At 39.4% G+C, this 26,019-nt stretch overlaps 1 protein-coding gene across 2 annotated transcripts in view; it reads left to right on the top strand.

Annotated features, from left to right (window-relative positions):
• LOC125455027 (protein sel-1 homolog 3-like) overlaps positions 1–26,019 on the top strand; it is an 80,733-nt gene that overhangs the window by 41,479 nt on the left and 13,235 nt on the right. For both annotated transcript variants that reach the window (XM_048536518.2, XM_048536523.2), the window contains exons 12-23: positions 915–1,034; positions 2,470–2,610; positions 2,883–2,945; positions 4,336–4,512; positions 11,003–11,130; positions 11,224–11,307; positions 12,143–12,233; positions 12,346–12,424; positions 12,519–12,628; positions 12,724–12,851; positions 15,034–15,136; positions 16,169–16,241. In XM_048536518.2, coding sequence (XP_048392475.2) covers positions 915–1,034; positions 2,470–2,610; positions 2,883–2,945; positions 4,336–4,512; positions 11,003–11,130; positions 11,224–11,307; positions 12,143–12,233; positions 12,346–12,424; positions 12,519–12,628; positions 12,724–12,851; positions 15,034–15,136; positions 16,169–16,241 — 1,297 coding nt within the window. The remainder of the gene's footprint in view (positions 1–914; positions 1,035–2,469; positions 2,611–2,882; positions 2,946–4,335; positions 4,513–11,002; positions 11,131–11,223; positions 11,308–12,142; positions 12,234–12,345; positions 12,425–12,518; positions 12,629–12,723; positions 12,852–15,033; positions 15,137–16,168; positions 16,242–26,019) is intronic.

The raw sequence follows: 26,019 nt of genomic DNA, 5'->3' as shown, positions 1-26,019 counted from the left end.
GTGAGTCCAGAAACAGAGGACACAATTTAAAAATAAGGGGTAGGCCATTTAGAACAGAGTTGAGGAAAAACTTCTTCACCCAGAGAGTGGTGGACATATGGAATGCTCTGCCCCAGAAGGCAGTGGAGGCCAACTCTCTGGATACTTTCAAGAAAGAGCTGGATAGAGCTCTTAAAGATAATAGGATCAAGGGTTATGGGGATAAAGCAGGAACATGACACTGATTGTGGACTATCAGCCATGATCATAATGAATGGTGGTGCTGGCTCAAAGGGCCTATTGTCTATTGTGATAGCCTGGTGGTATTATTGCTGGACTGTTCACCCAGAGACCCAGGCAGTGTTCTAGGGACCCAGGTTCAAATTCGAATGGAATTAAGAGTCTAACAATGACCATGAAACCATCGTTGATTGAAAGGAAAAGCACTTCTGGTTCACTAATGTCCTTTAGGCAATAAAACTGCCATCCTTACATGGTCTGGCCTACATGTGACTGCAGACCCACAGTAATATGGTTGACACTTAGCTGCCCTTTGAATCGGCAATGAATGCTGGCCTAGCCAATGATGTCAACATCCTGTGAATGAATGACTGAATAAATTGAGAAAACAACAATATTATCAATCTTCTGAAGAAGGGTCCAGACCCGAAATGTCAGCTTTCCTGCTCCTGAAAATGCTGCCTGGCCCACTGTGTTCCTGCAGCTCCACACCCTGTTATTTCAGACTCCAGCATTGGCAGCTCCTGCTATCTTTGAATATTATCAATTTGTTTTGATACAAAACATCTGTCTTGTATAATTTAATTTTGCTGAAATTTGAGGTTTTATTTATGTGTCACAAATTTTTCCAACATGTTATTTTTCCACAACTGTCTCAACCTATCCTGTAAGAATATAATTTCCAACCTTTTCAGGCTTTTGTTGAAACAATACGGCTAATGGATGATTCAGCTTTACAGAGTCAAACCAAAGAAAATGATGACCTCTTTTTATGGCTCAGGTACCAGGCGAATCATGGGGATGCATTTGCTCAGGCATGTGTTGCGTATACTTTATTTCTTTCATTCACACATTTTGCTGAATAATCAGAAGCCATGACTGTGTACTGCTGCTACTTTAATAAAAGCACTGGATTCTGTGATTTGTTTAATGTTATACTGCTTTGGTATTGTTAAAGAGTGGTGGACGTGAGTTTGTGCTGATGTTTACTGTATGCAAGTTACTGATCTTGGTGATTTATTAAGAGGAAGCACTCTGTGGAATCATGATATTTTACCTGTGTAAACAAAAGGGAAAATTGCAAATTACCTTTTAGATAAAAAAACTAGTATCTATTGTTGAGAGAGGGAGGAGTGAAAGATAAAGCCATTTGATCAGACATTTAAACCAGAGTTTTCCTCTGCGAGGCTATTCTTCTTTTGGCTGGGTATTTGTACTTGGTGTTATATAATATGAAAGCCATCAAATCTGATGACTTCTGATTTATAGGTGATTTGCGTGTTACCATTTCCACTGCGATATGGTCAAAAGAGATTTACATTTTTCTACCCTGGGGATTGATGGTTGAGAACACATACTTCCACCCATTTTATTCCACCCGACTGCTGAAATTCTCATTGACGTTTTTTGCACTTTCAAATTTGACTCTTCTAGTGCCCTCCTAGCTGTCTATCCATCTTCCACGATAGCTTATCCACAGCTCTGCTGTTAATATCAGGTCTGCAAGGTCTGGCAGCATCTGTGGCAAAAGAAACAGAGTTAACATTTTGAACGTGTTATGAGCCTTCTTCCTCCATTCTGAAGAACAGACAAATATCCCATCCTGCACCAAATCCTGCCCGCACGTTTATATGTTCTTGCTGACTACACTTCCTTCCAGACTCCAAACGTTAAAAATTAAAATTCCAATCTTAATGTTTGGAATCCTGTATGGCCTTGCCTTTTCCTAAGTCTGTAACATTCACTTATCCTCCATTTTCTTCTGACCTTACTTTTTCTCAGAAGATGGTCTTTGGTACATCATTGATCCTTTTCCCTTTACTATTTGCAGTCATGCTGCCTCAACCACATCCTTTAGAATTCCCTCCCTAAATCTTGTCTTCCTCTCCACATTTCCCTCCTTCATTTAAATTCTTCCTTGCAATTTACCTCTTTGATTGAGGTCCTGGTCCAATATCTTCCCCATTGGCTTGGTGTCTATGTTTTAGATTTTACCTCATCAATATATCTTGGGATACTAGTTGTTGATGATTGTGAAGAACCACATTCTGAAGTGAAAGGATTGTGAATAAATTGACTACAAGAAGGAAATCTGAATTTCTGTGTTCCTCAACTATAACAAAAATACTGTATTTTAATTCAGCAGATACTTTGAAAAAAGTATTGAAATTATGCTTTAAATAACATTTAAATTAGTTAAAAATTTTAGTTGTCCTATTCTAGCCAAATAAAGTTCATTAACACTTGCAGCAAAAGCTCGCGAGAATGCTTTACTGGGGACAACAAGGTGTCACACGTGATGTGAAAGCTGCTTTAGAATGGTATTCTAGAAGTGCAGAAGAAACAAGAGACCCATTATCATTGTACGAGTATGGACTTTTTCTCTTCAAGGTAAGTATTAATGTTTGGACTACTCCACATTCCTTCTCTCTTGTATTGGATTCAATTACTCTACAAATGATCTCCGTTAATTTACTTCTTTTGGGGTTAAACCGCGCTGTGGATTGACGAGAAGTTACAGATCTGAAATGTGAGCTCTGTTTTTCTCTTTACAGGTCCTATGCGACCTGCTCAGTTTTTTTTTTCTGTACATTCTGTTTTTATAACACTGAGTTAACCCTCATTTAGTATATTCACTCTACTGTGATTTAAATTACTTTTAGGGCAGAGGAGTGAAAAAAAATACAAAATTAGGCTTAAAACTGATCAATGAAGCTGCTTCTAAGGTAAGATATTTGTGCAATATAAACACATGCATTGCTAAACATTTTTTATTTATCCACTTTAATTTCACATTGTTAGAGTTGAGAATCCTGCAGTAATTATTAGTGCCAACATTCAGCATGTAGGCCGAGCATTCCATTAGAACTGTACAAAGTACTTGTAAATGTTGAACAGCGTTGTGTATTCAGTGAATTATGTTAAATCTAAAACACAGAAGCAAGTGAGTTAACTTAACTAGTTTTCATGGGATTTATACATTATACCAGCTTCTTGAAACTTTTGTGATCTCTTCCCATCATTTCCCTGTGTTCCTCTTTCCCCTTATTATCCTTCAAGTCTTCCTTTGTATATGTCAATGCTATTTGCTTCAAACACTCCAAGCGAGTTCCAAATTCTCCCCAGAATTCTGTCATTATTCATAGTCTGTTCGAGCTATCTGTCAAAGTGAAAGTGCCAAATTAGTGCTGGGCTATTGGCCTTTCATTATTGCTGGTGATACGCTCTCAGATTTGGAAAATTAATTTGATTTGATCCTTCTTGAACTGAAAACAAAAGTCTTTCATTAATTTACTTGACCTGAAACAGTTGGCTGTAAATTCTGTACAGGGGAGCACTGGAAGGAAGATCAGCAGCAAGCTGACTGGCCAGTCTGTCCTGCAACAGGAAAGTGTTCTGGGTGAGCTGAGTGAGTTTCTGTTGGGACTTCTGTCCCTCACTAGGAGGACGATCTGCCCTGGGAGCTGTTGGTCTATTTGATTGGACGCAGCATCAGCAGCCCCAGCAATGCCCGAATGGGCTCTGGATGCTGCTAGGTCTGTAGGCAGACCCACAAAGAAGGCCCCATTGATTCCAAAGGAAAGTAAGTCCAGGGCTTTGGGCAAATGGAATTTCAATACTTTGAAACGTGGATGTGGGTTTTGCTCTATGGGCAGGTAGGAAGGCAGGGGAGTTGCTATTTCCTCAGGAGGATTTGCCACCGATGGGCAAGGGGCACCCTCCAATTGTAGCAGCATTCTTCCCTTCTAATAGTTAAAGCAGCTTGATGGAGAGTATTGACCCATATCGTGCCAACTGTTTCATGGCATTGCAGCATAATATAGGAGTCAATTAAATGTTTAATAAGCTTTGCTAATTCTGGTGCCCTCCCACTCTCTGTATCATGGGAAGTAGGCTTAAGTGAGTGGGAGATGATGTGCTAGCAACTCACTCAAGAAGACATGCCCTCCTTGCCCAAACCTCATCCAACATCAGCACGTAATATCCAGCCCCATGTTCTGAAAAGGAAAGGGCTGTATTTCAGGCCCACTATATCATTATTGGAATATAAGATGGTGAAAATACATAATTATGTTCAAATGAATTATGTCGAAAGTTAAGTTTTAATTGATTCAGGGATCACATGAAGCGCTGAATGGTTTGGGATGGTACTATGAAACCTTTAAGAAGGACTATGTGAAAGCTGTGGAGTACTGGGAGCAAGCAATGAAAATGGGAAATCTGGATGCGTCACATAATCTTGGAGTGATGTATGAAGCTGGACTGTACCCAGGCAAACCTGTGAAAAATGAGGTAAATATCTGCAAATTTCTGACCATGTCTTTATCTTGTTCATGTCTTCATTACCAAAACTAAACTGTACCTCTGTTTATTTTTTAAAAATCTTGCATTCCTTATTCATTCCTTTACAATCTCCCTTATGAAATCATAAAACGTCTTTGATAGAGCTATCTGATTTATGCCTCTCACTCCTGCTACTCTTTCCCTTGGCCCTGCAGGTATATGTCTCATTTCCTTACAAAAGTTAATATTGATTCTGTCCCCATCATCCTTTCAGGCAGTGCTTTCCTTATCATAACAACTCATTTCTTTTTTTTAACATAACTTGTTTGTCCCCTGAATTTTTGCCAATTAAATCTCTGATCCATAACCAACTCTCCTGTGCCAGAAATAGTTTTGCCATATCTGGTCAAGTTGTAGATTCTAATTTAAGATCAGTGCACGTTTGAAGAACAGAGACTGTCCAGCCAGAAATCATGTTGCTGTGTGCTTGCCCATGTGCTGCAATTATTCAAGATTGTAAAGTCAAAGCCATACAGGTGTCTTGTTGCATTTTCTTAAAATTGCCAGGGAGAACTTCACTACAATGTCAGAAGTATAAGTGTTATAACAGGCTTAAGAATGTGAAGAAGTGAGAATGGGAGTGTGCCATGTGGCTCCTAGCTGGTGCATCATTTAATTAGCCCCGGTTTCCTCCCACAGTCCTTAGGTATGCAGGGTAGGTGAATTGGCCATGCTAAATTGCCCATAGTGTTCAGGCATATGTAGATTAGGTGGGTTAAGGCGGGGGGGTGGGGGGGGGGGGGGGGGGGGGGTCTGGGTGGGATGCTGTGTGGGTCGGTGTGGACTTGCTGGGCCGAAGAGCCTGTTTCCACACTGTAGGGATTCTATTCTATTCTAAGATTGTGCCTGGTAAAGCCAACCTATCACCGATTTCTATTGTTTCTTTGTCCTCTTTTACGTATCAGTGAAATTTTGATAGCTGTTTCTAAAATTGCATATGCCAATGCAAATGTTGACTCACAATGATTCAGGTCAGATTATAACTGGTTTCAATTTATGCAATAACCATAAGTTGCCACAATTATATTTTGATATCCCTTCACGGAGTGACTAGATATTTCCAGTGAATAGCTAAATCTAATTTCCTCTCCTCTATTAATAGATTATGGCTCAAATCTACCAGTTTCTGTATTATTAAAATTTGGCCTTAACTGGGGAGATGTGTGTCAATACGCTGTAAAATTGCTGTCACACACAGACACACCCACATGCTGAAATTGTCAGGGAAGTTTAAGCTTTCAGTGGTCTGATTTCCACTACATGGGATTGTCTGTATGTGTCTCTCCCACTGAGCTCAGAGCTGGAGACACAGGATTCCCTGTGTAATTATCTTGGATTTTACATGCTTATCAATTCTCAGCTTAATTCAGAGATTAGCCGGTGCCAAGCATCTGAACGCCACAATCACCTATCCCAATCACACAGCCTGAACTGTACAGTTTGGGTTCCCTAATTTAAGAGAAGAAATAAATACTGGCTTTGGAGTAAGTGCAGAGAAATTTCACTAGGTTGATCTTGGGAATGGAGAGATTTTCTATGGAGAGAGAATGAGTAAGTCAGCTTGTACTCTTTGGATTTCGAAATATGGGAGGTGACCATATTAAAATAAATAAGATTCTTAGGGGACTGGGTAGGTAGATGGGGAAGGTTTTGCCCCCTTGTGTGAAAGTTTAGGACCAAAGGCCATGAATCTCCGAGTAAGGGTCATGCGTTTAAAACAAAAATGAGGAGGAATTTTTTTCTCTTAGAGGGTAGAAAATCTATGAAATTCTTTACCATAGAGGGCTGTCAGGACTCAGTTCTTAAGTCTAATAAAGGCTGTGAGAGACAGATTGCTACTCATTAAGGATGTGAACAATTGTGGGGAAAAGGCAGCAAAGTGGAGTTGAGGGTTTAACCATGATTTCATTGAATGGTGAAGCAGATGTGTGAGCCAAAAGGCCTCCCTCTGTTCAAACATCTTATAGCTTTAATGGTCTTATGACCAGTTCTCTCCCAACCAGAAATGACTGCCCTCCTAGACATGACCCAAATTCCCCACAACTTTCCTGGCCTGACCCCATCTGATTCTTCCGTCACCATCAACCATCTCCCAAATTGACCGAATTAATCCCAAACTCGATCTGACTTGAATCTCTCTCCCAGCACCAGCTACCCCTCCCGACTGCTAGTCCCACCAACGCAATCCAACCCAGCCCAATCTTCTCAGAACTACTCTCCTGACCTGACCTGCTCATTTATTCCTATACCCTCCCATCCACTCACCCACCCATGTATTCTCCCACTTACTCACCCACCGCAAGATTTAAAATCTCCTAAAACATGTGTACACAGCAGCCAAAATGAAAAATTGGCGTGACCTCTCTTTGCCTGTTGTGAACAGCATGCATCAGTTTTCTGCAGGAAGAGCAACACTGCCCTCTCTGCTGTGCAAAAAAAGGGCCTGATCACAGAAGTGTTTGCAGGCAATGGCAATTCATACAGCCGCAAAACTGACTTGAAGAGCTCTCTATGACATGTATTTATCTCATGAGTTTGTTTGCATTACACATAATTTTAGCCATTCCTTTGTTTGATGTATCCACTCTGTAGAAATGTGAACTTTTAAATGATATGGAACGATTGGGCTGTATGAATGAATTTGTACGCTTTCAACATAAAATCCATGTAGCATCCTTTGACCATCTTTTTTAATTCACTAAAACCTCTTTGGTGGTCTTCAGGTTTACATGTCACTTGAAATATCATGAATAGGCTCGCTATTTCAAAAAGTACCCTTTTTTGTTTCTTTAATGAACAATGCACAATGCAGGAAACGTTCACTAGTAGATCCATCTTTATTGTAGTCATAGCCTGTCAGTCACAGATTTTTCCACTTGAGGACATTTTTCAAATGGATTAATTATGACAGAACTCCCAATTAAACAGAGATTACAATATAATACTTAAGGAAGTGCATCACATAACTATTACTTAAACAATACTTTTATTAGAAATCAGCATTTACTTACAAGCGTCAGTCAGATAGGTGTGCATCTCACTGCTGAGTACACTTATCCTCGATCTGCTGTTTGACCATAGTGCTCATGAATGATTTCCAAATATCTTGTCCAACTATCACTCTTCAACAGATGTTGTCTCACCAATTGGGAAAAGGAACAGGGTCATTTTATGGATTTTTAAAAACAGTTTTTGGATCTCATATGAATTTGTGGTAAGATTTTGTATTTTACAGTAATTCACAGAGTCATAAAATTGTTACAGCACAATTGGAGGCAATTCATCTTGCACCAACTCTATTACTTAGTGACAATCTTGTGCCTTTCGCTCACACCCTTTAGCACAATTTCTGTCTAAGTAATCATCCAATATCCTCCTGAATGCATATTTGAACTTACCTCCACCACATATCGTGCTCACTGAGTAAAGAAGTTTTTACATCACATAATCTTTGTTTGCTCATCATTTTTAAGTCTATGCCCTCTCATTCTTTTTCCTGTTATGAGTGAGAGCAGCTTCTCTCTATCTATGCTGCATAACCCATTCATGAATTTGAAAACTTCTGTCAAAATTCCTTCTCTCGATGAAAACTTTTATCACTTTTATCCCCGCTGCAGAGTAGGAGGTTGACCTGATAAAAGATTGTAAAATAATGAGGGGTATAGATGGAGTTAATGGTAGTTGTTATTTCCCTAGGATGTGAAATTTCAAGACTTGGGGGCACATTTTAAAGGTGAGAGGAGAGAGATTTAAAAAAGACATGAGGCGTAAACGTTTTACGCGGAGGATAGTTCTCATGTGAAATGAACTTCCTAAGGAAGTGGTGGATGTGGGCACAATTACAATGTTTAATATACACTTTCATAAGTACATAAATAGTTAAGGTTTGGAGGGATATGAGCCAGGAGCAGGCAGGTGGGACTGGTTTAGTTTGGGATTATGTTCGGCATGGACTGATGAGACTGAAGTGTTTGTTTCCATGCTGTATGACTCTATGAGAACAGTGCCAACTTCTTCAATCTACCCTTATAATTGATTATAATAATTATAGATCAATTATAGATAGATATGCTCCAAAGTTGTCTCCATTGGTTAAAACCTAAGCCTAATTTTTAAAACTATGATTTTGCTCTATTTCAATAATCAGATTTAACATGATTGGACCATCAAAGGACTAATAGATGGTGAATCTGTATTGCTTCTGGAGTTTCCTAACAAATTAATGCGCATAGAAATGATGACAATTGAGGCCGGTGGTAGAAAAGTTAATATTGGTGCTAATAATATATAATTTAACTAAATTTATAATTATTGAAGAAGTTCTTAATTAGAAACTTGCCTATTTTTAATGCATTTCGCATGAAAATTCACAGAAGTAATTTAGTTCTCACACTGCCTGGAAAGTCTCTGAACCTGCAGAACTCCATATGTCACAGCTTGAGAGCTACTGCATTGTATCATAGGTAAGGTAAAGTCCCCATTGTCCCAGAGGGGACCATGTAGCTACTCTCTCAATAACGAGACACGAGTGATGGTGGGTTTAACCGGAGGGTCACCATGCCTCCAGCAAGGTACAAGGTTGAGAAAGCAGAACCTTCATGGTAACCTCAGCTGGTACAGGAATTGAACTCATGCTGTTGGCATTACTCTGCATTGCAAACTTAGATGTCCAGCCAACTGAGTTAACTGATACCTGTGTTGGGTTATACCTCATGGTCAATGTGTCAGTGTACCTTTAAAAGTCATTTTGATGATATTATCATTGTATGATAACATCAAGACCTAACAGTAGAGAGACTTCAAGCTTAATACGGATGACTTTAAACATAACACACAAATGGGAGCAAACTGCTCTGTAATATTTATATATTTGTGTGTCATAATAAATATGAGTTGGATTATTCTATACTAGGTTATCTACTTCTAGTCTCTTACGTTACATGAATAACTTAAGCATTGGTGGTGCGTGTATGGAATGAGCTGCCAGAGGAAGTGGTGGAGGCTGGCACAATCACAACATTTAAAAAGCATCTAGATGAGTATATGAACAGGCAGAGTCTAGGGGGATATGGGTCAAATGCTGATATATAGGAAAAAGTCTAATTGGGCAGCCTGGTCGATGCAGATGAGTTTGACTGAAGGGTCTGTTTTCCTGCTGTATGTCTCTACACTGATTGATGGTTCAAGGTGAAGGTAGCCTGCTGTAAGATAAGAATCTCAATGGAAATGAGTAAGACCTGTGAATGCTTGTCTGGCATCCAGTTATGGATGAGCAGAAATATAGTCCAACAAAATGCTGGGAAGACAGAAATCGTGCTCTATGGTCCCCTCTACAAGTTCACACAAAAGACTATGGTTTCTTTCCTCTTCCTGAAAACTGACTACGTCTAAACCTGACCATTATGAACCTTCATTTTATATTTGAAATCAAGCCAGCTTTGACCATCCACGAAGTTGTTTACCTCCTCACAGTGAACTCCTGGCTGGCCTCCCACCTTCCAGCCTACTGACGTTTGAGCTTAATTAAATCTCTGCTGCATGTATCTGAACTGACCCCAAGTCCCATTCATGCAACAGTCCTGGACTCACTGACTTAAACTGATTTCTGGTCAATGGTTCCATTTTGCAGTTCTCATCTTATCTCTAAATCAGTCCCTAGCTTTTCTTATTCTCTCTCTCTCTCTTTCTAACCATCTCCAGCCTTACAATCATCTGAGATCCTCCAATGTTGTTCTCTTGGACACCTTGATTTTTAAATACTCCATCCTGGGAGGTTGTGCCTTAGCTCCTGGAACCCTAAATCTCCTATCTTTCCTGCTTTCCCATTCCCATTCCTCCCTCTCCCTCTCTAGCCTCCTTTATAAAATGTTCTCCAAAACCTACTTTTGTGACCAAACTTTTATATCTCCTTATGTGGTGAATTAAACTTTGTTTTCCGGCACATTTGGGATTAATAAAATATGAAATTCATTATGTAAGTGCAAATGTGCAACTCTTACCTGTTATTTTCATAGACTGCAATACAATTGTTTGGGTCCTCATTACTTTTATGTGCCCTTGGTTTACTAGTGAATAATTACGTGGGAATATCTTGCTCAGATCGTGTTCAGGAATTTCCTCAGAGCTTTTGTTCCTCATTGTCATAATCAGAAGTACTGTTCAAACTCTCTTCACCCTCTCTGATGAAGGGTCTAGGCCCGAAACGTCAGCTTTTGTGCTCCTGAGATGCTGCTTGGCCTGTTGTGTTCATCCAGCCTCACATTTTATTATCTTGGAATTCTCCAGCATCTGCAGTTCCCATTATCTCTTCACCCACATCCTAGTTTCCATTGCAATTGTGGCAACTTTACACTGCTCCGAGAAAGTTCCCTGTCTCAGGAATTTGCTGTATCTGAATAACTTTTATTAAAATGATATTTATTTTCTGTTTTTTTACTAGACAGAAGCATTTCAATATTACTATAAAGCTGGATCTGGTGGACACTTTGAAAGTATAATTCGCTGTTCCTTTTATTGGAGTACAGGAAACTTTGAGTCTATTCCACATAACCCCAGAATGGCAGTCCTGTAAGATCAACATTATAGATTCTTTCTTTGCAATATTTGAAAGTAAATAACTATTAAAGTCAGAGATTTTTTTGTGTGCTTCTCCCATGACAGTTGGGCCAGATTTGTTGCTGAAAACAATGGATTTTTGGGTTATTTCATGAGAAAAGCTATGGATGCCTATCTTCAGAAATCCTGGTAAGATGAAGAGCTGTGTCCTTAGATCCCTGTGATTGTAGATATTGCACTTTTTCAAAACTGTAGTTCAGTTTTGTTTGTTTGTTTCATATCGAGTGCACAAGGAATTAAATTTAATTATGATTAACAGATTTTCCATTCCATAGTTCACAGTCAGAAAATATTCTGTTTACTGACAATTGGAGAGTTTTAACAGACTCACATGAGTAAAGTGACACTTTAAGAGCTTGTCAACATTATTTTTGTACTTTAGAAATTGATAGTGCCTAAATAAACTTCAAAATTTAAATAATACTCTATCCCACTTCCAATGTTCGACAACAAACTAAGAAAGCTAAGAGCTAAGGCATTTACCAAAAATTAAAGATTTCAATTATTTCTTTTGATGTCCTATGGTATCCATAAAATTTTACCTATTGTATATCGTTACTTACTAGAAAATTGTAAAATTTGATAAATTCATCTAATCACTTCCATTTTGATGTGTTAGAATAGTAGGTGACTAATTGCATTACATCTACATTGATTTTCAATCTTCTGTATTTTCATACCCATACAATTTTTTATTGCTATTGAAATTGTCAGAACAATTGGCATGCTTCTGAAACAGAATTTGTTCCCGTGTTTTCTGAAAATTTAATGACGTACTTCTCAAATTTAATTTAGATTGTGCGTTGTTGATAATACAGAACAATTGGTGAATTTGCTTATTGCAGAAAGTTCTCATTAAAAGTAATCAACATTTCTATATTTAGAAACTCAACATTTCAGATATGCCAAATTATTTCTATTGATGCATTTTTAAAAAAATAAACTACAATCTCACCTGCCCCAGGAGTGAAGCCTTGCTGTATTTCCTCGTGACAGCTGAAACAGGAATTGAAACATCACAGACAAATGTTGCTTATCTCTGTGAGCAACACCCTGTAAGTAACTGCTCATTCATCTGTTGATAGCTTTTGTTGAAAATTCAGGACTTATGTGTTTCATTTGCATGAGCATAAATTAAAAATTTATCTTCAAATTTATTTTGATTAGGATCTCACAAACAGCAGTGTTGATTATATGTGGAGATATTATAATTTGTCAGCATTTCAACAGACCACACATCCTTTTGGTATGTATCCTGTGGACATCTGCTCTGACTCGAAATCACACTTACAGTAAATAGCAACATATTAATCCACTTTTTAATTATGTGTAACTTTCAGTTTTAATAAAAATGGGAGATTACTACTATTATGGTCACAACAACCATAGAAAAGATATCACGCAAGCAATTGAGATGTACACTTCTGCTGCTTTATTGAATTGTTCCCAAGTGAGTATTAATATTCTAGTTGTTGGACCACTCCATCATAGTCAGCAAATTCCATGTGTATTTATTCATATTGTTTTTTTTATTACCTTCCACAGGCATTTTATAATTTGGGTTCACTGGTAGAGGAGGGCGTCCACATACCAGAAAAAAATTTAGACCTTCTAAACATGCAAACGCCAAAGCATTCCAACAACTCCTCAATCCTGCTGGAATTATATGGAAGGTAAACCAAAATGTCCTTTACAAACATTCCAATCTTTATTTCAAATTGTGGATCAAACTGTTCAGTACAATTGGACTCCTAAGCCCATTTGTGCTTCGGATTCCTGAAGATTTTCCCTGTTTAAAAAATAGTCTACGGCTATACTCTTCCCACCAAAGAGCACAACTTCACACCTTCCCACAATATATTGCATCCACCACTTCTTTGCCCAATCTCCTAGTCTGTTCAAGTCTTTCTGCAGCTTTCCTATCTTCTCATGTCAGTCAGGCTGCAAAAGATATAAAGACAAGAGTTGGACACAATATCAGAGATAAAGAAAATGAGCTATAACCTAATTAAGAGCAGAGAATGAACTGTTCACAGTATTCTGGTATCTTTTATAGTTTTAGCAAGCCTGGTCTATTTTTATACGCTATTTCCTTTGAAATAAAAGTGAGTGTTCTGTTTGCCTTCCCAATAGCTGCTGAATTTGTATGCTGGCTTCCTGTGATTCACAGATGTGGATGCCCCCAAATCCCTCTGTTCTGTAGCTTTCTGCAGTCTTTCTCTATTTAAAGAATATTTAGTTCTTACATTCTTTCTGCCAAAGCACAGAACCTTAGAGTTTCGTACATTATGTTCCATATGTCAGGTTATATTTATGCCTGTATTTAAATTTAGTGATAATAAAATGTGAGGCTGGATGAACACAGCAGGCCAAGCAGCATCTCAGGAGCACAAAAGCTGACGTTTCAGGCCCAGACCCTTCATCAGAGAGGGGGACCGCTTTGCAGAACACCTCCGCTCAGTTCGCAACAAACAACTGCACCTCCCAGTCGCAAAACATTTCCACTCCCCCTCCCATTCTTTAGATGACATGTCCATCATGGGCCTCCTGCAGTGCCATAATGATGCCACCCGAAGGTTGCAGGAACAGCAACTCATATTCCGCCTGGGAACCCTGCAGCCTAATGGCATCAATGTGGACTTCACCAGTTTCAAAATCTCCCCTTCCCCCACCGCATCCCTAAACCAGCCCAGTTCGTCCCCTCCCCCCACTGCACCCCACAACCAGCCCAGCTCTTCCCCTCTACCCGCTGCATCCCAAAACCAGTCCAACCTGTCTCTGCCTCCCTAACCGGTTCTTCCTCTCACCCATCCCTTCCTCCCACCCCAAGCCGCACCCCCATCTACCTACTAACCTCATCCCACCTCTTTGACCTGTCCGTCTTCCCTGGACTGACCTATCCCCTCCCTACCTCCCCACCTATACTCTCTCCACCTATCTTCTTTTCTCTCCATCTTCGGTCCGCCTCCCCCTCTCTCCCTATTTATTCCAGAACCCTCACCCCATCCCCCTCTCTGATGAAGGGACTAGGCCTGAAATGTCAGCTTTTGTACTCCTGAGATGCTGCTGGGCCTGCTGTGTTCATCCAGCCTCACATTTTATTATCTTGGATTCTCCAGCATCTGGAGTTCCCATTATCTTTAAATTTAGTGACATTGTTTCGAACCCAGTTCAAGAGTGAGTTGAAGTTTTCAAAAATGTCATGGATCATCTGAATTATGAATGCTATATATGAGACCCTCTATTCCATGATGCATTAACAGTATGGTATGGAAGTCACTGAGTGCCTGTGCTAACACGTCCGTTGGAGGTAGAACAGGAGGATTAAAACTCTCCCTGCCAATGGAGGATAGACATCTTCAGGAGGTTTGAATGCCACTATTGACAAACCTTTGCTATCCTTCACAATTTTCTTTTCTTGATTTACTGGTAATAAAATAAACACCATTTTCCATATTTGTTTATGGGAATTATTATTATTATCTAAAATTAAATTAAACTTGGAAGACTTTTTAAATATACAGGCACTATGTATTCAAATCTTCATATCACCAACCCAAGTGCTGCTATCAGTTGATTACCTACTGCACAGGAACTACAGTGGTTTAAGAAGGCAGCTCCCAACCACCTTCTGAGGGCAACTAGGGATAGACAATAAGTGCTGACTAGCCAGCAAAGCCCACATCCCGTGAGTGAATAAAAAATCTCAGATCTAAGATTATTGACTAGAATCCATGGTTGTTCTGCATTATAAAGCAGTGAATGGCCATTCAATAACAGCATGATAATTCAATTTCAGTTTGAGTTGTTGGCTCTACAATGTATAAACTCATTTCACTTTCTCTGTTTTTCAAGGTGTATGACAATAGATATGGAAGAGGGTTTTGTCCCGTGCTCCATGGCTTTGCTTTGTGTCCACCTGAAAATCATATGGAGGAATATCTGCTCTGCAGCTTTCGTATGTATTCCACAAACATGTGATCATACTTTATGATGAGATAGTAGGAAATGCCGATGCTGGAGAAATTGGGATAACAAGGTGTAGAGCTGGATGGACACAGCAAGCCAGGCAGCTTCAGAGGAGCAGGAAAGCTGACGTTTCAGCTTTCCTGACGAAGGGTGCAGACTCGAAACGTCAGCTTTCCTGCTCCTCTGATGCTGCCTGGCCTGCTGTGTGCTTCCAGTTCTTCACCTTGTTTTCCCATCATACTTTATGATGCTAGTCTTAGGAATTTCATGAGCAGTAGGTTCAGCATTTGATATATGTCTTTGAAATGATCTCCCAAATGTGTTTCACATATGATTCTGGATTTTATTGAAACATCAAAGAACAACATAGCACAGGAACAGGATCTTTGGCCCTACAAGCCTGAGCTGACACATTTCACCCAGTTTTCATGAAAGTATTTAGGGCACAGTGTTAGCTCATGAGAAAAAAACAGAACTTTATGAAACTCCTGTTGCGCATCATTGCTGCTTATATCAAAACCTCATGTACTGGCAGACAAAAATACTTAACAAATACATTTTCACAAACATGGAAACATAGAAATTACAAGCAGGGATAGGCCATTTGGCCCATCACACTCGCTCCTCCATTTATTGTGATCATGGCTGATCTTCTATCTCACATGGTACTGATGCTGTGTCCTCATAGTCTGGAATTTCTGTGGTTTACAGAAAATGTATATACACAATAAAATGATGAATGTGCATTCTTAATTCTCAGTTTCGGAGGGTTTGGTTCAAATTTTATCACTGTGGTCAAGATTTAATCAAGATAATATCAGCCATTATTATTTTAGCTAGAGATTTATAGATTTACATTGAAATATGTGCAGCTTCCACATAAGAAAAAGATGCAAGTGTCAATGAACACAGAATATCTACATATTCTTTCCACCCAGGATATAAGCTCTTCAGTCAGTATCTTCAGAAACTGTTGTACTTATTGAATTAAAAATTGAATCATTTGTGTGTTTGTTTTCAGTTATATACTGCAGGCTCAGTACTCCTATCAACTTTGATTGTTTTCGCCGTTAAGCATTACTGGGACTTGACAGGTAAGTTACAGAGATGTCCTGAAGAAATTCTACAGCCTTTTAATTGTGTGCATGACTTTTTTTTAAGGAAGGAGCAAATATAATTGAAGTGATTATGAAGTTGAAAATAATGTTTTTTTACCAGGTAATAGAAACACATCCATTGTTCAATGATGAAATGCTGATGTAGAATAAGATAAAAAATTGAAACCTTGAAAGACTGTTACACATGTGTTCATCAAATTTAACGTTCTGCACTTTCAATTTGCTTGCTTCCAGACAATTACCCTCTAACTTATATCTTTATATATGCTATCTTTCCTTCTAACTGATTCAAAATACATTTTACTTGTGTATAAATTAAGACATTGTGATTGATAAACGTGTGGGTAAGTGTAAGGATTTTATCCAAATATATTTATATTATATGAAGCTTAAATTTCTTTGGAATTTAATATATTTTTACTGATCTTGACATGATAACCCATGTTCTATATCATGCTCTATACGAGAACATAGGAAATACGAGGAGCAGGAGGCATGCCAACCCCATTATTCAATTATTTTGTGGCTGATCTTTCATGCCATTTCCATCTTTCCCACACTTCCCCAAATCAGGAAATCTATCAATTTCTGTCTTGAATATATTCTGTGACTGGGCCTTTATATCATCGGGGTGGACAATTCCAAAGAGGCATCATCCTTTGACTAAAGAGATTCCTCCCATACTTCAGTCTCTAGATTGCCTTTCTCTTATTCTGAGACTGTGTCCTATCATCCTCAACTCACCACCTATGGGTACTGCCTGATCTGCTGGTTCCCCATTATCTACTCTGCTATATAAGTGCTAGATAGTAGACAAAGAGATTGCTGAAACCGTGAACGTACTGTTCTATTGATGTAATGATGTATGAGTTTGGAAACACTGCTATTGAAGTTCATGCGACTGAGATAAAGAAATATTTACCCTTCCAAAGCCCATGGATACAATTTAATGCCCTACACCGCCCCCCCCCCCACACACACACACACACACACACACACACAACACTTCACTCACCCCACTCCCTGTCACCCCAATGGGCTCTGAGGTATGTGGGACCCTGCAAATAGTGGGGAGGCTCCAGGTTGGATATCCTGCTGCCTCCGAATAAGCTTGGATCAGGAAGGCTTATCTGATATTATAACTAAGCTATTCACTGCCACATCAGAAAATGAGCAAGCTTTTATTTGACTAAGGTGGTAGAAAAATCACAGTAAGTGATTTAAATAATGTAATAACTAACTTATTTAGTAAATAGTTTTCAAAAATGCACTGACTCTGTTAGATGAATAAGACTACTGATTGTATTAAATATGCCAACTGCCTGTAGGTGATTGTGCACGTGTAGGTGCCGCTGATACAGCATACATCTTCTTTCTGTGAAAATCTGCAGATCAAAACACAGTAGCATGTTATAACAGCATTAACCGTGATATAGAAATGTAATTCTAGTCAATTGCACTTTGTGTAATTTGATAAAATGAACAATAGAAGGCACTCTTGCTCTTTTACAGGCACCTCAGTATTCAGTTGAAATTTAATCATCTATGAAATTTTTCCCCTGTACAGCTATTTTAAAGGCCATTGCACACATTAGCCCAGTAGGATTGTGATTGTCATAGTCATTGTAATATTAATATCAACATTCTAACGACTTATACTAAATGTTGGTGTGATTGGTTGATTGCAGTGATAACAGTTTATCTCCCCTTTTCCTGAGGGAGCTGGTTCATGCTAGGATAAGCTTGCAAGGTAGCATACATCTCCCATTACAATTCACATTGTCCCCAAGTCAATATTGTCTTTGTTATGCATGAGTCTAAACAGCACTTGTTTGCAAATTATTTGATACACCTGATATCGCAGTCTAAAGCGATCCAATTCTTGCTACCTTTATGCTAGCAAAGCAACTTTCAGCAGTATATAAGAACATAAGAACTAGGAGGAGGAGTAGTCCATCTGGCTCCTCAAGCCAGCCCCGTCATTTAATTAGGTGATGGCTGATCTTTTTGAGACTCAGCTCCACTTAGCCGCCCACTCACCATAACCCTTAATTCCGTTACTGTTCAAAAATTTATCCAGCCTTATCTTAAAAACACTTAGTGAAGTAGCTTCAGCTGCTTCACTGGGCAGGGAATTCCACAGATTCACAACGCTTTGGGTGTAGAAGTTCCTCCTGACCTCAGTCCTACATCTGCTTCCCTTTATTTTAAGGTGATGCTCCCTAGTCCTAGTTTCACCTGCTAGCAGAAACGACAACCCTCCCTCCACCTTATCTATTCCGTTCATAATCTTATATGTTTCGATAAGATCTCTCCTCATTCTTCTGAATTCCAATGAGTATAATCCCAGTCTACTCAGTCTCTCCCCATAATCTAACTCTCTCAACTCTGGAATCAACCGAGTGAATCTTCTCTGCATCCCCTCCAGTGCTAGTATATCTCTTCTCAAGTAAGGACACCAAAACTGCACACAGTACTCCAGGTGTGGCCTCACCAGGACCCTATACAGCTGCAGCATAGCCTCCCTGTTTCTAAACTCCATCCCTCCAGCAATGGCAGACAAAATTCCATTTGCCTTTTTAATCACCTGCTGCACCTGCAATCCTACTTTTAGCGATTCATGCACAAGAACACCCAATTCCCTCTGCACAGCAGTGTGCTGCATATTTTACCATTTAAAACATAGTCCATTTTGCTGTTATTCCTGCCAAAGTGGATGACCTCACATTTATCAACATTGTACTCCATCTGCCAGACCTTTGCCCACTCACTTAGACTATCTCTATCCCTCTGCAGACTTTCAGTGTCTTCTGCACACTTCGCTCTACCACTCATCTTAGTGTCATCTGCAAATTTTGACATTCCACACTTAGTCCCCAACTCCAAATCATCGATGTAAATTGTAAACCATTGTGGTCCCAACACTGATCCCTGAGGCACACCACTAGCCACTGATCGCCAATCAGAAAAAACATCCATTTACCCCTACTCTTTGTTTTCTACTGGTCAACCAATCCTCTATCCATGCCAGTACATTACCTGTAATACTATGCAACTTTATCTTATGTAGTAGCCTTTGGTGTGTCACCTTGTCAAATGTCTTCTGGAAATCCAGATACACCACATCTACAGGTTCCCCATTGTCCACCATGCAAGTAATGTCCTCAAAGAATTCCACCAAATTAGTTAAACATGACCTACCCTTCATGAACCCGTGCTGGGTGTTCCCAATGGGACAATTTATGTCCAGATTTCTTGCTATTTCTTCCTTAATGACAGATTCAAACATGTTTCCCATTACCGAAGTTTAGCTAACTGGCCTATAGTTACCTGATTTTTGTCTACTTCCTTTTTTAAACAGTGGCATCACATTGGCTGTTTTCCAATCTACGGGAACCACCCCAGAGTCCAGTGAATTTTGGTAAATAATTATTAGTGCATTTGCTATCTCTCCCATCACCTCTTTTAGTATCCTGGGATGCATTTCATCAGGGCCACGAGACTTGTCTACCATTAGCCCATTAGCTTGCTCAGCATTGCCTCCTTAGTTTCTAGGTCCTTGCCTGCTATAACCTTCTTGCCATTAGTTTTCGGCATATTATTTGTGTCTTCCACTGTGAAGACTGACACGGAATAACTGTTTAATGTCTCGGTTATTTCCTCATTCCCAGTTATTAAATTTATATTCTTTGCTTTTTTGTATGCGTTTTTTTCTCAATCTGATACTTTTCTTTATTTCCTCAGACATCCATGGCTGGCTCTCTCTTTTCCTACAGTTCTGCCTTATAACTGGAATATACCTCTGCTGAGCACTATAAAAAATCATTTTGAAAGTCCTCCGCTGTTCCTCAATTGACCCACCATAAGGTTTTTGCTCCCATTCTACCTTGGCTCACTTTTCCCTCATTCCTTCATAGTCTCCTTTGTTTAAGCACAGGACATAGGTAGTGGACTTAACTTTCTCACGCTTCATCTGTGTTTTAAGTTTGACCATACTGTGATTGCTCCTTCCGAGAGGATCCCTAACTATGAGATAATTAATTATTCCTGTTTCATTACACAGGACTAGATCTAGGTTAGCTTGCTCCCTTGTAGGTTCCATTACATATTGTTCAAGGAAATTATCGCGGATGCATTCTCTGAACCCGTCCTTAAGCTGCCTTCACTGACCTGGTTTGACCAATCGATATGTAGATTAAAATCCCCCGTGGTAATTGTCGAGTAATTTTTACATGCATTAGCTATTTCTATGTTTATTTCCTGCTCCACCATGATGTCATTATTTGGTGGCCTTTGACCACACCTATCAATGACTTCTTCTCCCTACTATTCCTAATTTCCACCCAAATGGATTCAACGTTTTGTTCAGTAGAACCTGTATCATCTCTCACTAATAGCGACAGGAGAGGAAGTATCAGTGATAGCTCTGCCTGGTCTTATATTATTTCTCTCTACATAAAGTTTGAATTCTGCTCCCTAATCATATGAAGAAAGAATGTGCAGTTTTGGCTGATGAAGCTTTGTTATTATTTCATTTTAAATGGAGTCAAGATGCTAAAAAGAAATGGAAAACTTGTTTTTATATTGTGCCTTTCATGACCTCAGGATGTCTCAAAGCTTTACAGCTAATTAAATACTTTCAAAGTGTATAAGATCTCATAAACAATAACCAATGCCCAAGCAAGCAGTTTTCATGATGCTGGTTGAGGCATAAATAGTGCTAAGGCACTACAGCAAACAGCCCTGATGTTTCTTAAAGACAGCCATGGATCTCATTTGTCGAGCTGAGAGAACAAATGGGGCCTCACTGAAAGTGGGTACTTGTGACAGCGTGACACTTCTACAGTGGTACATTACAGTGCAAATTGAAATTTTATGCTGAAGTCCCTGAAATGCGACTTCAGTGGAGTCTGATGTAGGAACTAGATTCAATTACTGATCAAGCAATGTAGGAGCATTTACTTGCAATTAAAATCTATGTTAGGTTTGAAAAGGAGAAGTGGAACACAGATTTGAAGTTGCAATGATCTTTAAGAGATGATGCAGAGATAGGCAACAAAAATACTGGTCAAAATTGATCATGGGTAAAACAACAGGTGAAAATGAGAAATATTCAAATATAACTTAATTTAATACATCATCTACCTTAGTTTCTGATGACAATGTTTATGTAGTAAAGGTGCACTGTTGTGTTCGGATGCTCCAAGATTTAGATACAGCAATAATGAAGGGCAATATATATACCCTGTAAGAGGTCATGAGAGTTAAAGGGGATCTTGAGGCTGGTAATATTCCCCTGTACGTTCTGCTGTTTCTCGGTTACAGGTTTGGAAAATGTCGTTAGCAAACTCTTGGCAAAGTGTTGCAGTGTATCTTGTAGATGGAACACTTTACAGCTACTGTGCATCAATGGTAGAGGGAGTGAATGTTTATGTCAATGGGTGGGAAATTAATCAAGTGGGCAGCATTTGTCATAACCAGTTCTCAGGCAAGGTTCCCACTTTATTCTGGTTTTAGAGATGATATCACAAATTGTGAAGGTGCCAGATGAGGACAGATGAACTGGCTCCACTTACTCAGTTAACCATCCCTAGGTCTGATAAAAAAGGTAAATTGAAAATGATCCCTTTCTCTGAGGATACCTCTCTGTCGAAGAGACTGGATTAAATCACACACAAAGGCCCAGACTCTGAGACAAAGAGCTTTTATTCGTGAAATCACAGAGAATCAACGCTAATAAAAGATTAGGTGCGAAGATTCCAACAAGCCGAAAAAAAGGAAGCAGAATTTATGCAGTGGCACAAACAAGTTAGAACAACCTGCAATTGTAACAGTGTTTTAGCAAAGCGAGGTCATTACTTAGGCAACCAGACATACATTAATTGAAGGAGAATGCAGTGAAGATAAGAGTGAACAGGTGCTGCAAGCCCTAGCTTTTTGCTATCTGTTCTACGTGACTTCTCAGACGAGGGAAAGGCAGTTTGCAATTCCAGTAATATGTACGGTTTCATAAATCTAAAGTTTCCCTACTTCTTGCTCCTAGTCATGTATTATTTTAACTTATTACTACTCAGCCTAAATTAAATAGTCTCAACATACAAGTATTCTACAGTCTCCCAGTCCAAATTAATTTATTTTTTAAAAGGTGATTTTTTTATAAGTTAATTGAAAATTGAGTTTGTCATTTAAAACCCTGAGAAAAAATAATAAGCAAACACGCAAACACAAATGTTAGAAATGAGAGGTAAGGCTAAAAAGAGGAAAGTTAAAAAACAAAGCAGAGAAGGACTGATAAACTGCATTTATTTCTTTGCAAGTGGCCTAACAGGTAAGGCACATGAGCTAAGGGCAAGGCTGAGGACTGGGATATCATAGCAATTAGCGAGACGTGGCTCAGGGGTGGACAGGTCTGGCAGCTTAATGTTCCAGGGTATAGATGCTATAGGAAGGATAGAAAGGGGGAAAAGAGAGTTGGTGGAGTGGTGTTTCCGATTAGGGATAATATTACAGCTGTACATATGGTGGATATACCTGGGAAGACGTCAAGGTAAGTTATTTGGGTGAAACTGAGAAATAACAACGGATAATATAGACCCTCCCCGTCAATAGTCAGTGGGAAATTGAGAAACCAATTTTGTAAGGAGATCCCAGTTATCTGTAAGAGTGATAGGGTGGTTATGGTAGTGGATTTTACCTTTTAAAACATAGACTGGGGCAGCATAATGTTAAGGGCTTAGATGGAGAGGAATTTGTTAAATGTATACAAGAAAAATTTCTGATTCAGTATGAGAATGTACCTATTAGAGAAGATACAAAACTTGACCTACTCTTGGGAAATGAGGCAGGCAATTCAAATGAATGTTAATACTTCATAGCAACGTATCTTAACTCTATGTATTCCTATGTGCTAATTCACTCTTTCCCAACCTCGAGATCTCTTTATAGCTCAATCCTTGAAGTGTCCTTGACTCTTTCTTTTAGTCTCATTAGTTCATGTATAATACCTTAGGGATTTTGTAACAAGTTTCTGTCTTCCACACGTGGTCTTGCCCGTCCCGTTTCTCTGGTCTCCCCGAGATCGGATCAGGGTGGCTCAACGTGGGTCACCGGCCGGGGGAACTCGAATCCCTCTCCCACTTCCCTTTTTATCAATTTGTTTGGATCCCGTACATGTACGCATATAATATATATAGACAGGGATCCTGCCAGAGACGTCACATTATCAAAGAGACTAGATTAAATCACATACCAAAGGCCCAGGCTCCGAAGCAAAGACATTTTATTTGTGATATCATGAAGAGTCTACGCTAACAAATGGTCAGGTCCAAAGACTCCGACAAACACAAAAAAGAAGTAGAATTTATATGGTGGCACAAACAAGTTAGAACAACCTGCAGTTGTACAGTGTTTTAGCAAAGCGAGGTTAGGCAACCAGACATACATTAATTGAAGGAGAATGCAGTGAAGATAAGAGTGAACAGGTGCTGCAAGCCCTAGCTTTTTGCTATCTGTTCTACGTGACTTCTCAGACTAGGGAAAGGCAGTTTGCAATTCCAGTAATATGTACGGTTTCATAAATCTGAAGTTTCCCTACTTCATGCTCATAGTCATGTATTATATTAACTTATTACTACTCAGCCTAAATTTGAAAGTTAAAGTTCTAAATTGGAGGAAGGCCAATTTTGATGGTATGAGGAAAGAATTTTCAAAGGCTGATTGGGTTGGATGTTTGCAGGTAAAGTGACAGCTGGAAAATGAGAAGCATTCAAATATGAGATAATGAAAGTTCAGAGACAGTATGTTCCTGTTTGGGTGAAGGGCAAGGCTGGTAGGTGTAGGGAATACTGGATGTCTAGAGAAATTGATGTTTTGGCCAAGAAAGTGAAGGAAGCATATGTGAGGTGTAGACGGTAGAGATCAAGTAAATTCCTAGAAGAATATAAAGGCAGTAGGTGTATACTTAATCGGGAAATCAGGAGGGCAAAAAGGGAACATGAGATAGCTTTAGCAAATAGGGTTAAGGAGAATCCAAAGGATTGCACAAATAGATTAAGGACAAAAGGGTTACAAGGGCGACAATAGGGCTCCTTAAAGATCAGCAAGCCCACCTGTACGTGGAACCGCAGGAGATGGGGATTTACTAAATGAGTATTTTGCATCAGTGTTTATGGTGGAGAAGGCTATGGAAGGTAGAGAACATGGGGAAATATGTAGCGACATCTTAAATAAATGTCAATTTTACAAAAAAGGAAGGACAGCTTAAAATGCATAAAGCTGAATAAATCCCTGGGACTCTGTGGGAAGTTTGGGAATTGATTGTAGGGCCCCTTTCTGTGATAATTGTATCATCAATAGCCACCAATGAGTGGCTAGAAGACTGGAGGTTGGCTAATGTGGTGCCACTATTTAAGAAAGATGGCAAGGAAAAGTCAGGGAACTATAGACCAGTGAGCCTGACATTGATGCTGGGTGAGTTGATGGAGGGAATCCGGAGGGACAGGATTTACAAGTATTTGGAAAGGCAAGGACTGATGAGGGAGAGTCAACATGGCTTTGTGCATGGGAAATCATGTTTCACTAACTTAGTTGCGTTTTTTGAGGAATAAGCAAAGAGGATTGCTGAGGGCAAAGTGGTGGACATGATCTTTTTGGGCTTCAGTAATGCATTCGACTGGTGAGCACATGAAATACAGGCAGAACTAGTCATGTGGATACAGAACTGGCTCGAAGGTAGAAGACAGAGGGTGGTGGTGGAGGGTTGCTTTTCAGACTGCAGGCCTGTGACCAGCGGTGTACCATAAGAATCAGTGCTGGGTCCACTGCTTTTTGCCATTTATCTAAATGATTTGGATGTGAACACAGAAAGTATGCCCCTGACAGCAAAATTAGAGATGTAGTGGACAGCGAAGAACGTTACTCCAGAGTACAGTGGGACAGATGGAGTTTATTTCAGATAAAGGTGAGGTGCTGCATTTTGGAAAGGCAAATCAGGGCAGGACTTATGCACTTAATGATGAGGTCCTGGAGCGTGTTGTGAAAAAAGAACATTGGAGTACAGACTCCTGGTTCTTTTAAAGTGGAGTTACTTGTAGACAGGATCATGAAGAAGGCATTTGGTAAGCCTGTCTTTATTATTCAGTGCATTGAGTAATGGAGTTGGAGGTCATGTTGCAGCTGTACAGGACATTGGTTAGACACTTTTGGAATACTGTGTTCAATTTTGGTTTCCCTGCTTCAGGAAGGATATTGTAAAACTTCAAAGGATTCAGAAAAGAATTTACAAGGATGTTGCTAGGGTTTGAGAGTTTTAGCTGTAGGAAGAGACTAAATAGTCTGGGGCTATTTTCCCTGGCGTATCGGGGGCTGAGGGATAACTTTATATAGGTTTATAGAATTTCAAGGGACGTGAGTAGGTAAATAGACAAGGTGTTTTCCCCAGATGGAGGAGTCCAAAACTAAAGATTTAATGTGACATTGGTAAGTTTTAAAAGGGACCTAAGGGGCACTTTGCTCATGCAGACAGTGGTGCAGTATGGAATGAGTTGTCAGAAGAAGTGGTGGAGGCTGGTACAATTACAACATTTAAAAGGCACCTGGTTGGGCATATGAATGGGAATGGTTTAGAGGGATATGGCCAAATGCTGGCAAATGAGTCTAGATTAATTTAGAATATCTGGTTGGTATGGATAAGTTTAACCAAAGGATCTATTTCCATGTGATGCATCTCTAAGACTCGAGATGCAGATCGGTCTGA

Source organism: Stegostoma tigrinum, chromosome 1, assembly GCF_030684315.1.
Source record: "Stegostoma tigrinum isolate sSteTig4 chromosome 1, sSteTig4.hap1, whole genome shotgun sequence".
Taxonomy (NCBI): Eukaryota; Metazoa; Chordata; class Chondrichthyes; order Orectolobiformes; family Stegostomatidae; genus Stegostoma; species Stegostoma tigrinum.
Note: the sequence above shows the minus strand (reverse complement) of the source record. Positions and strands in the feature narration are given on the sequence as shown.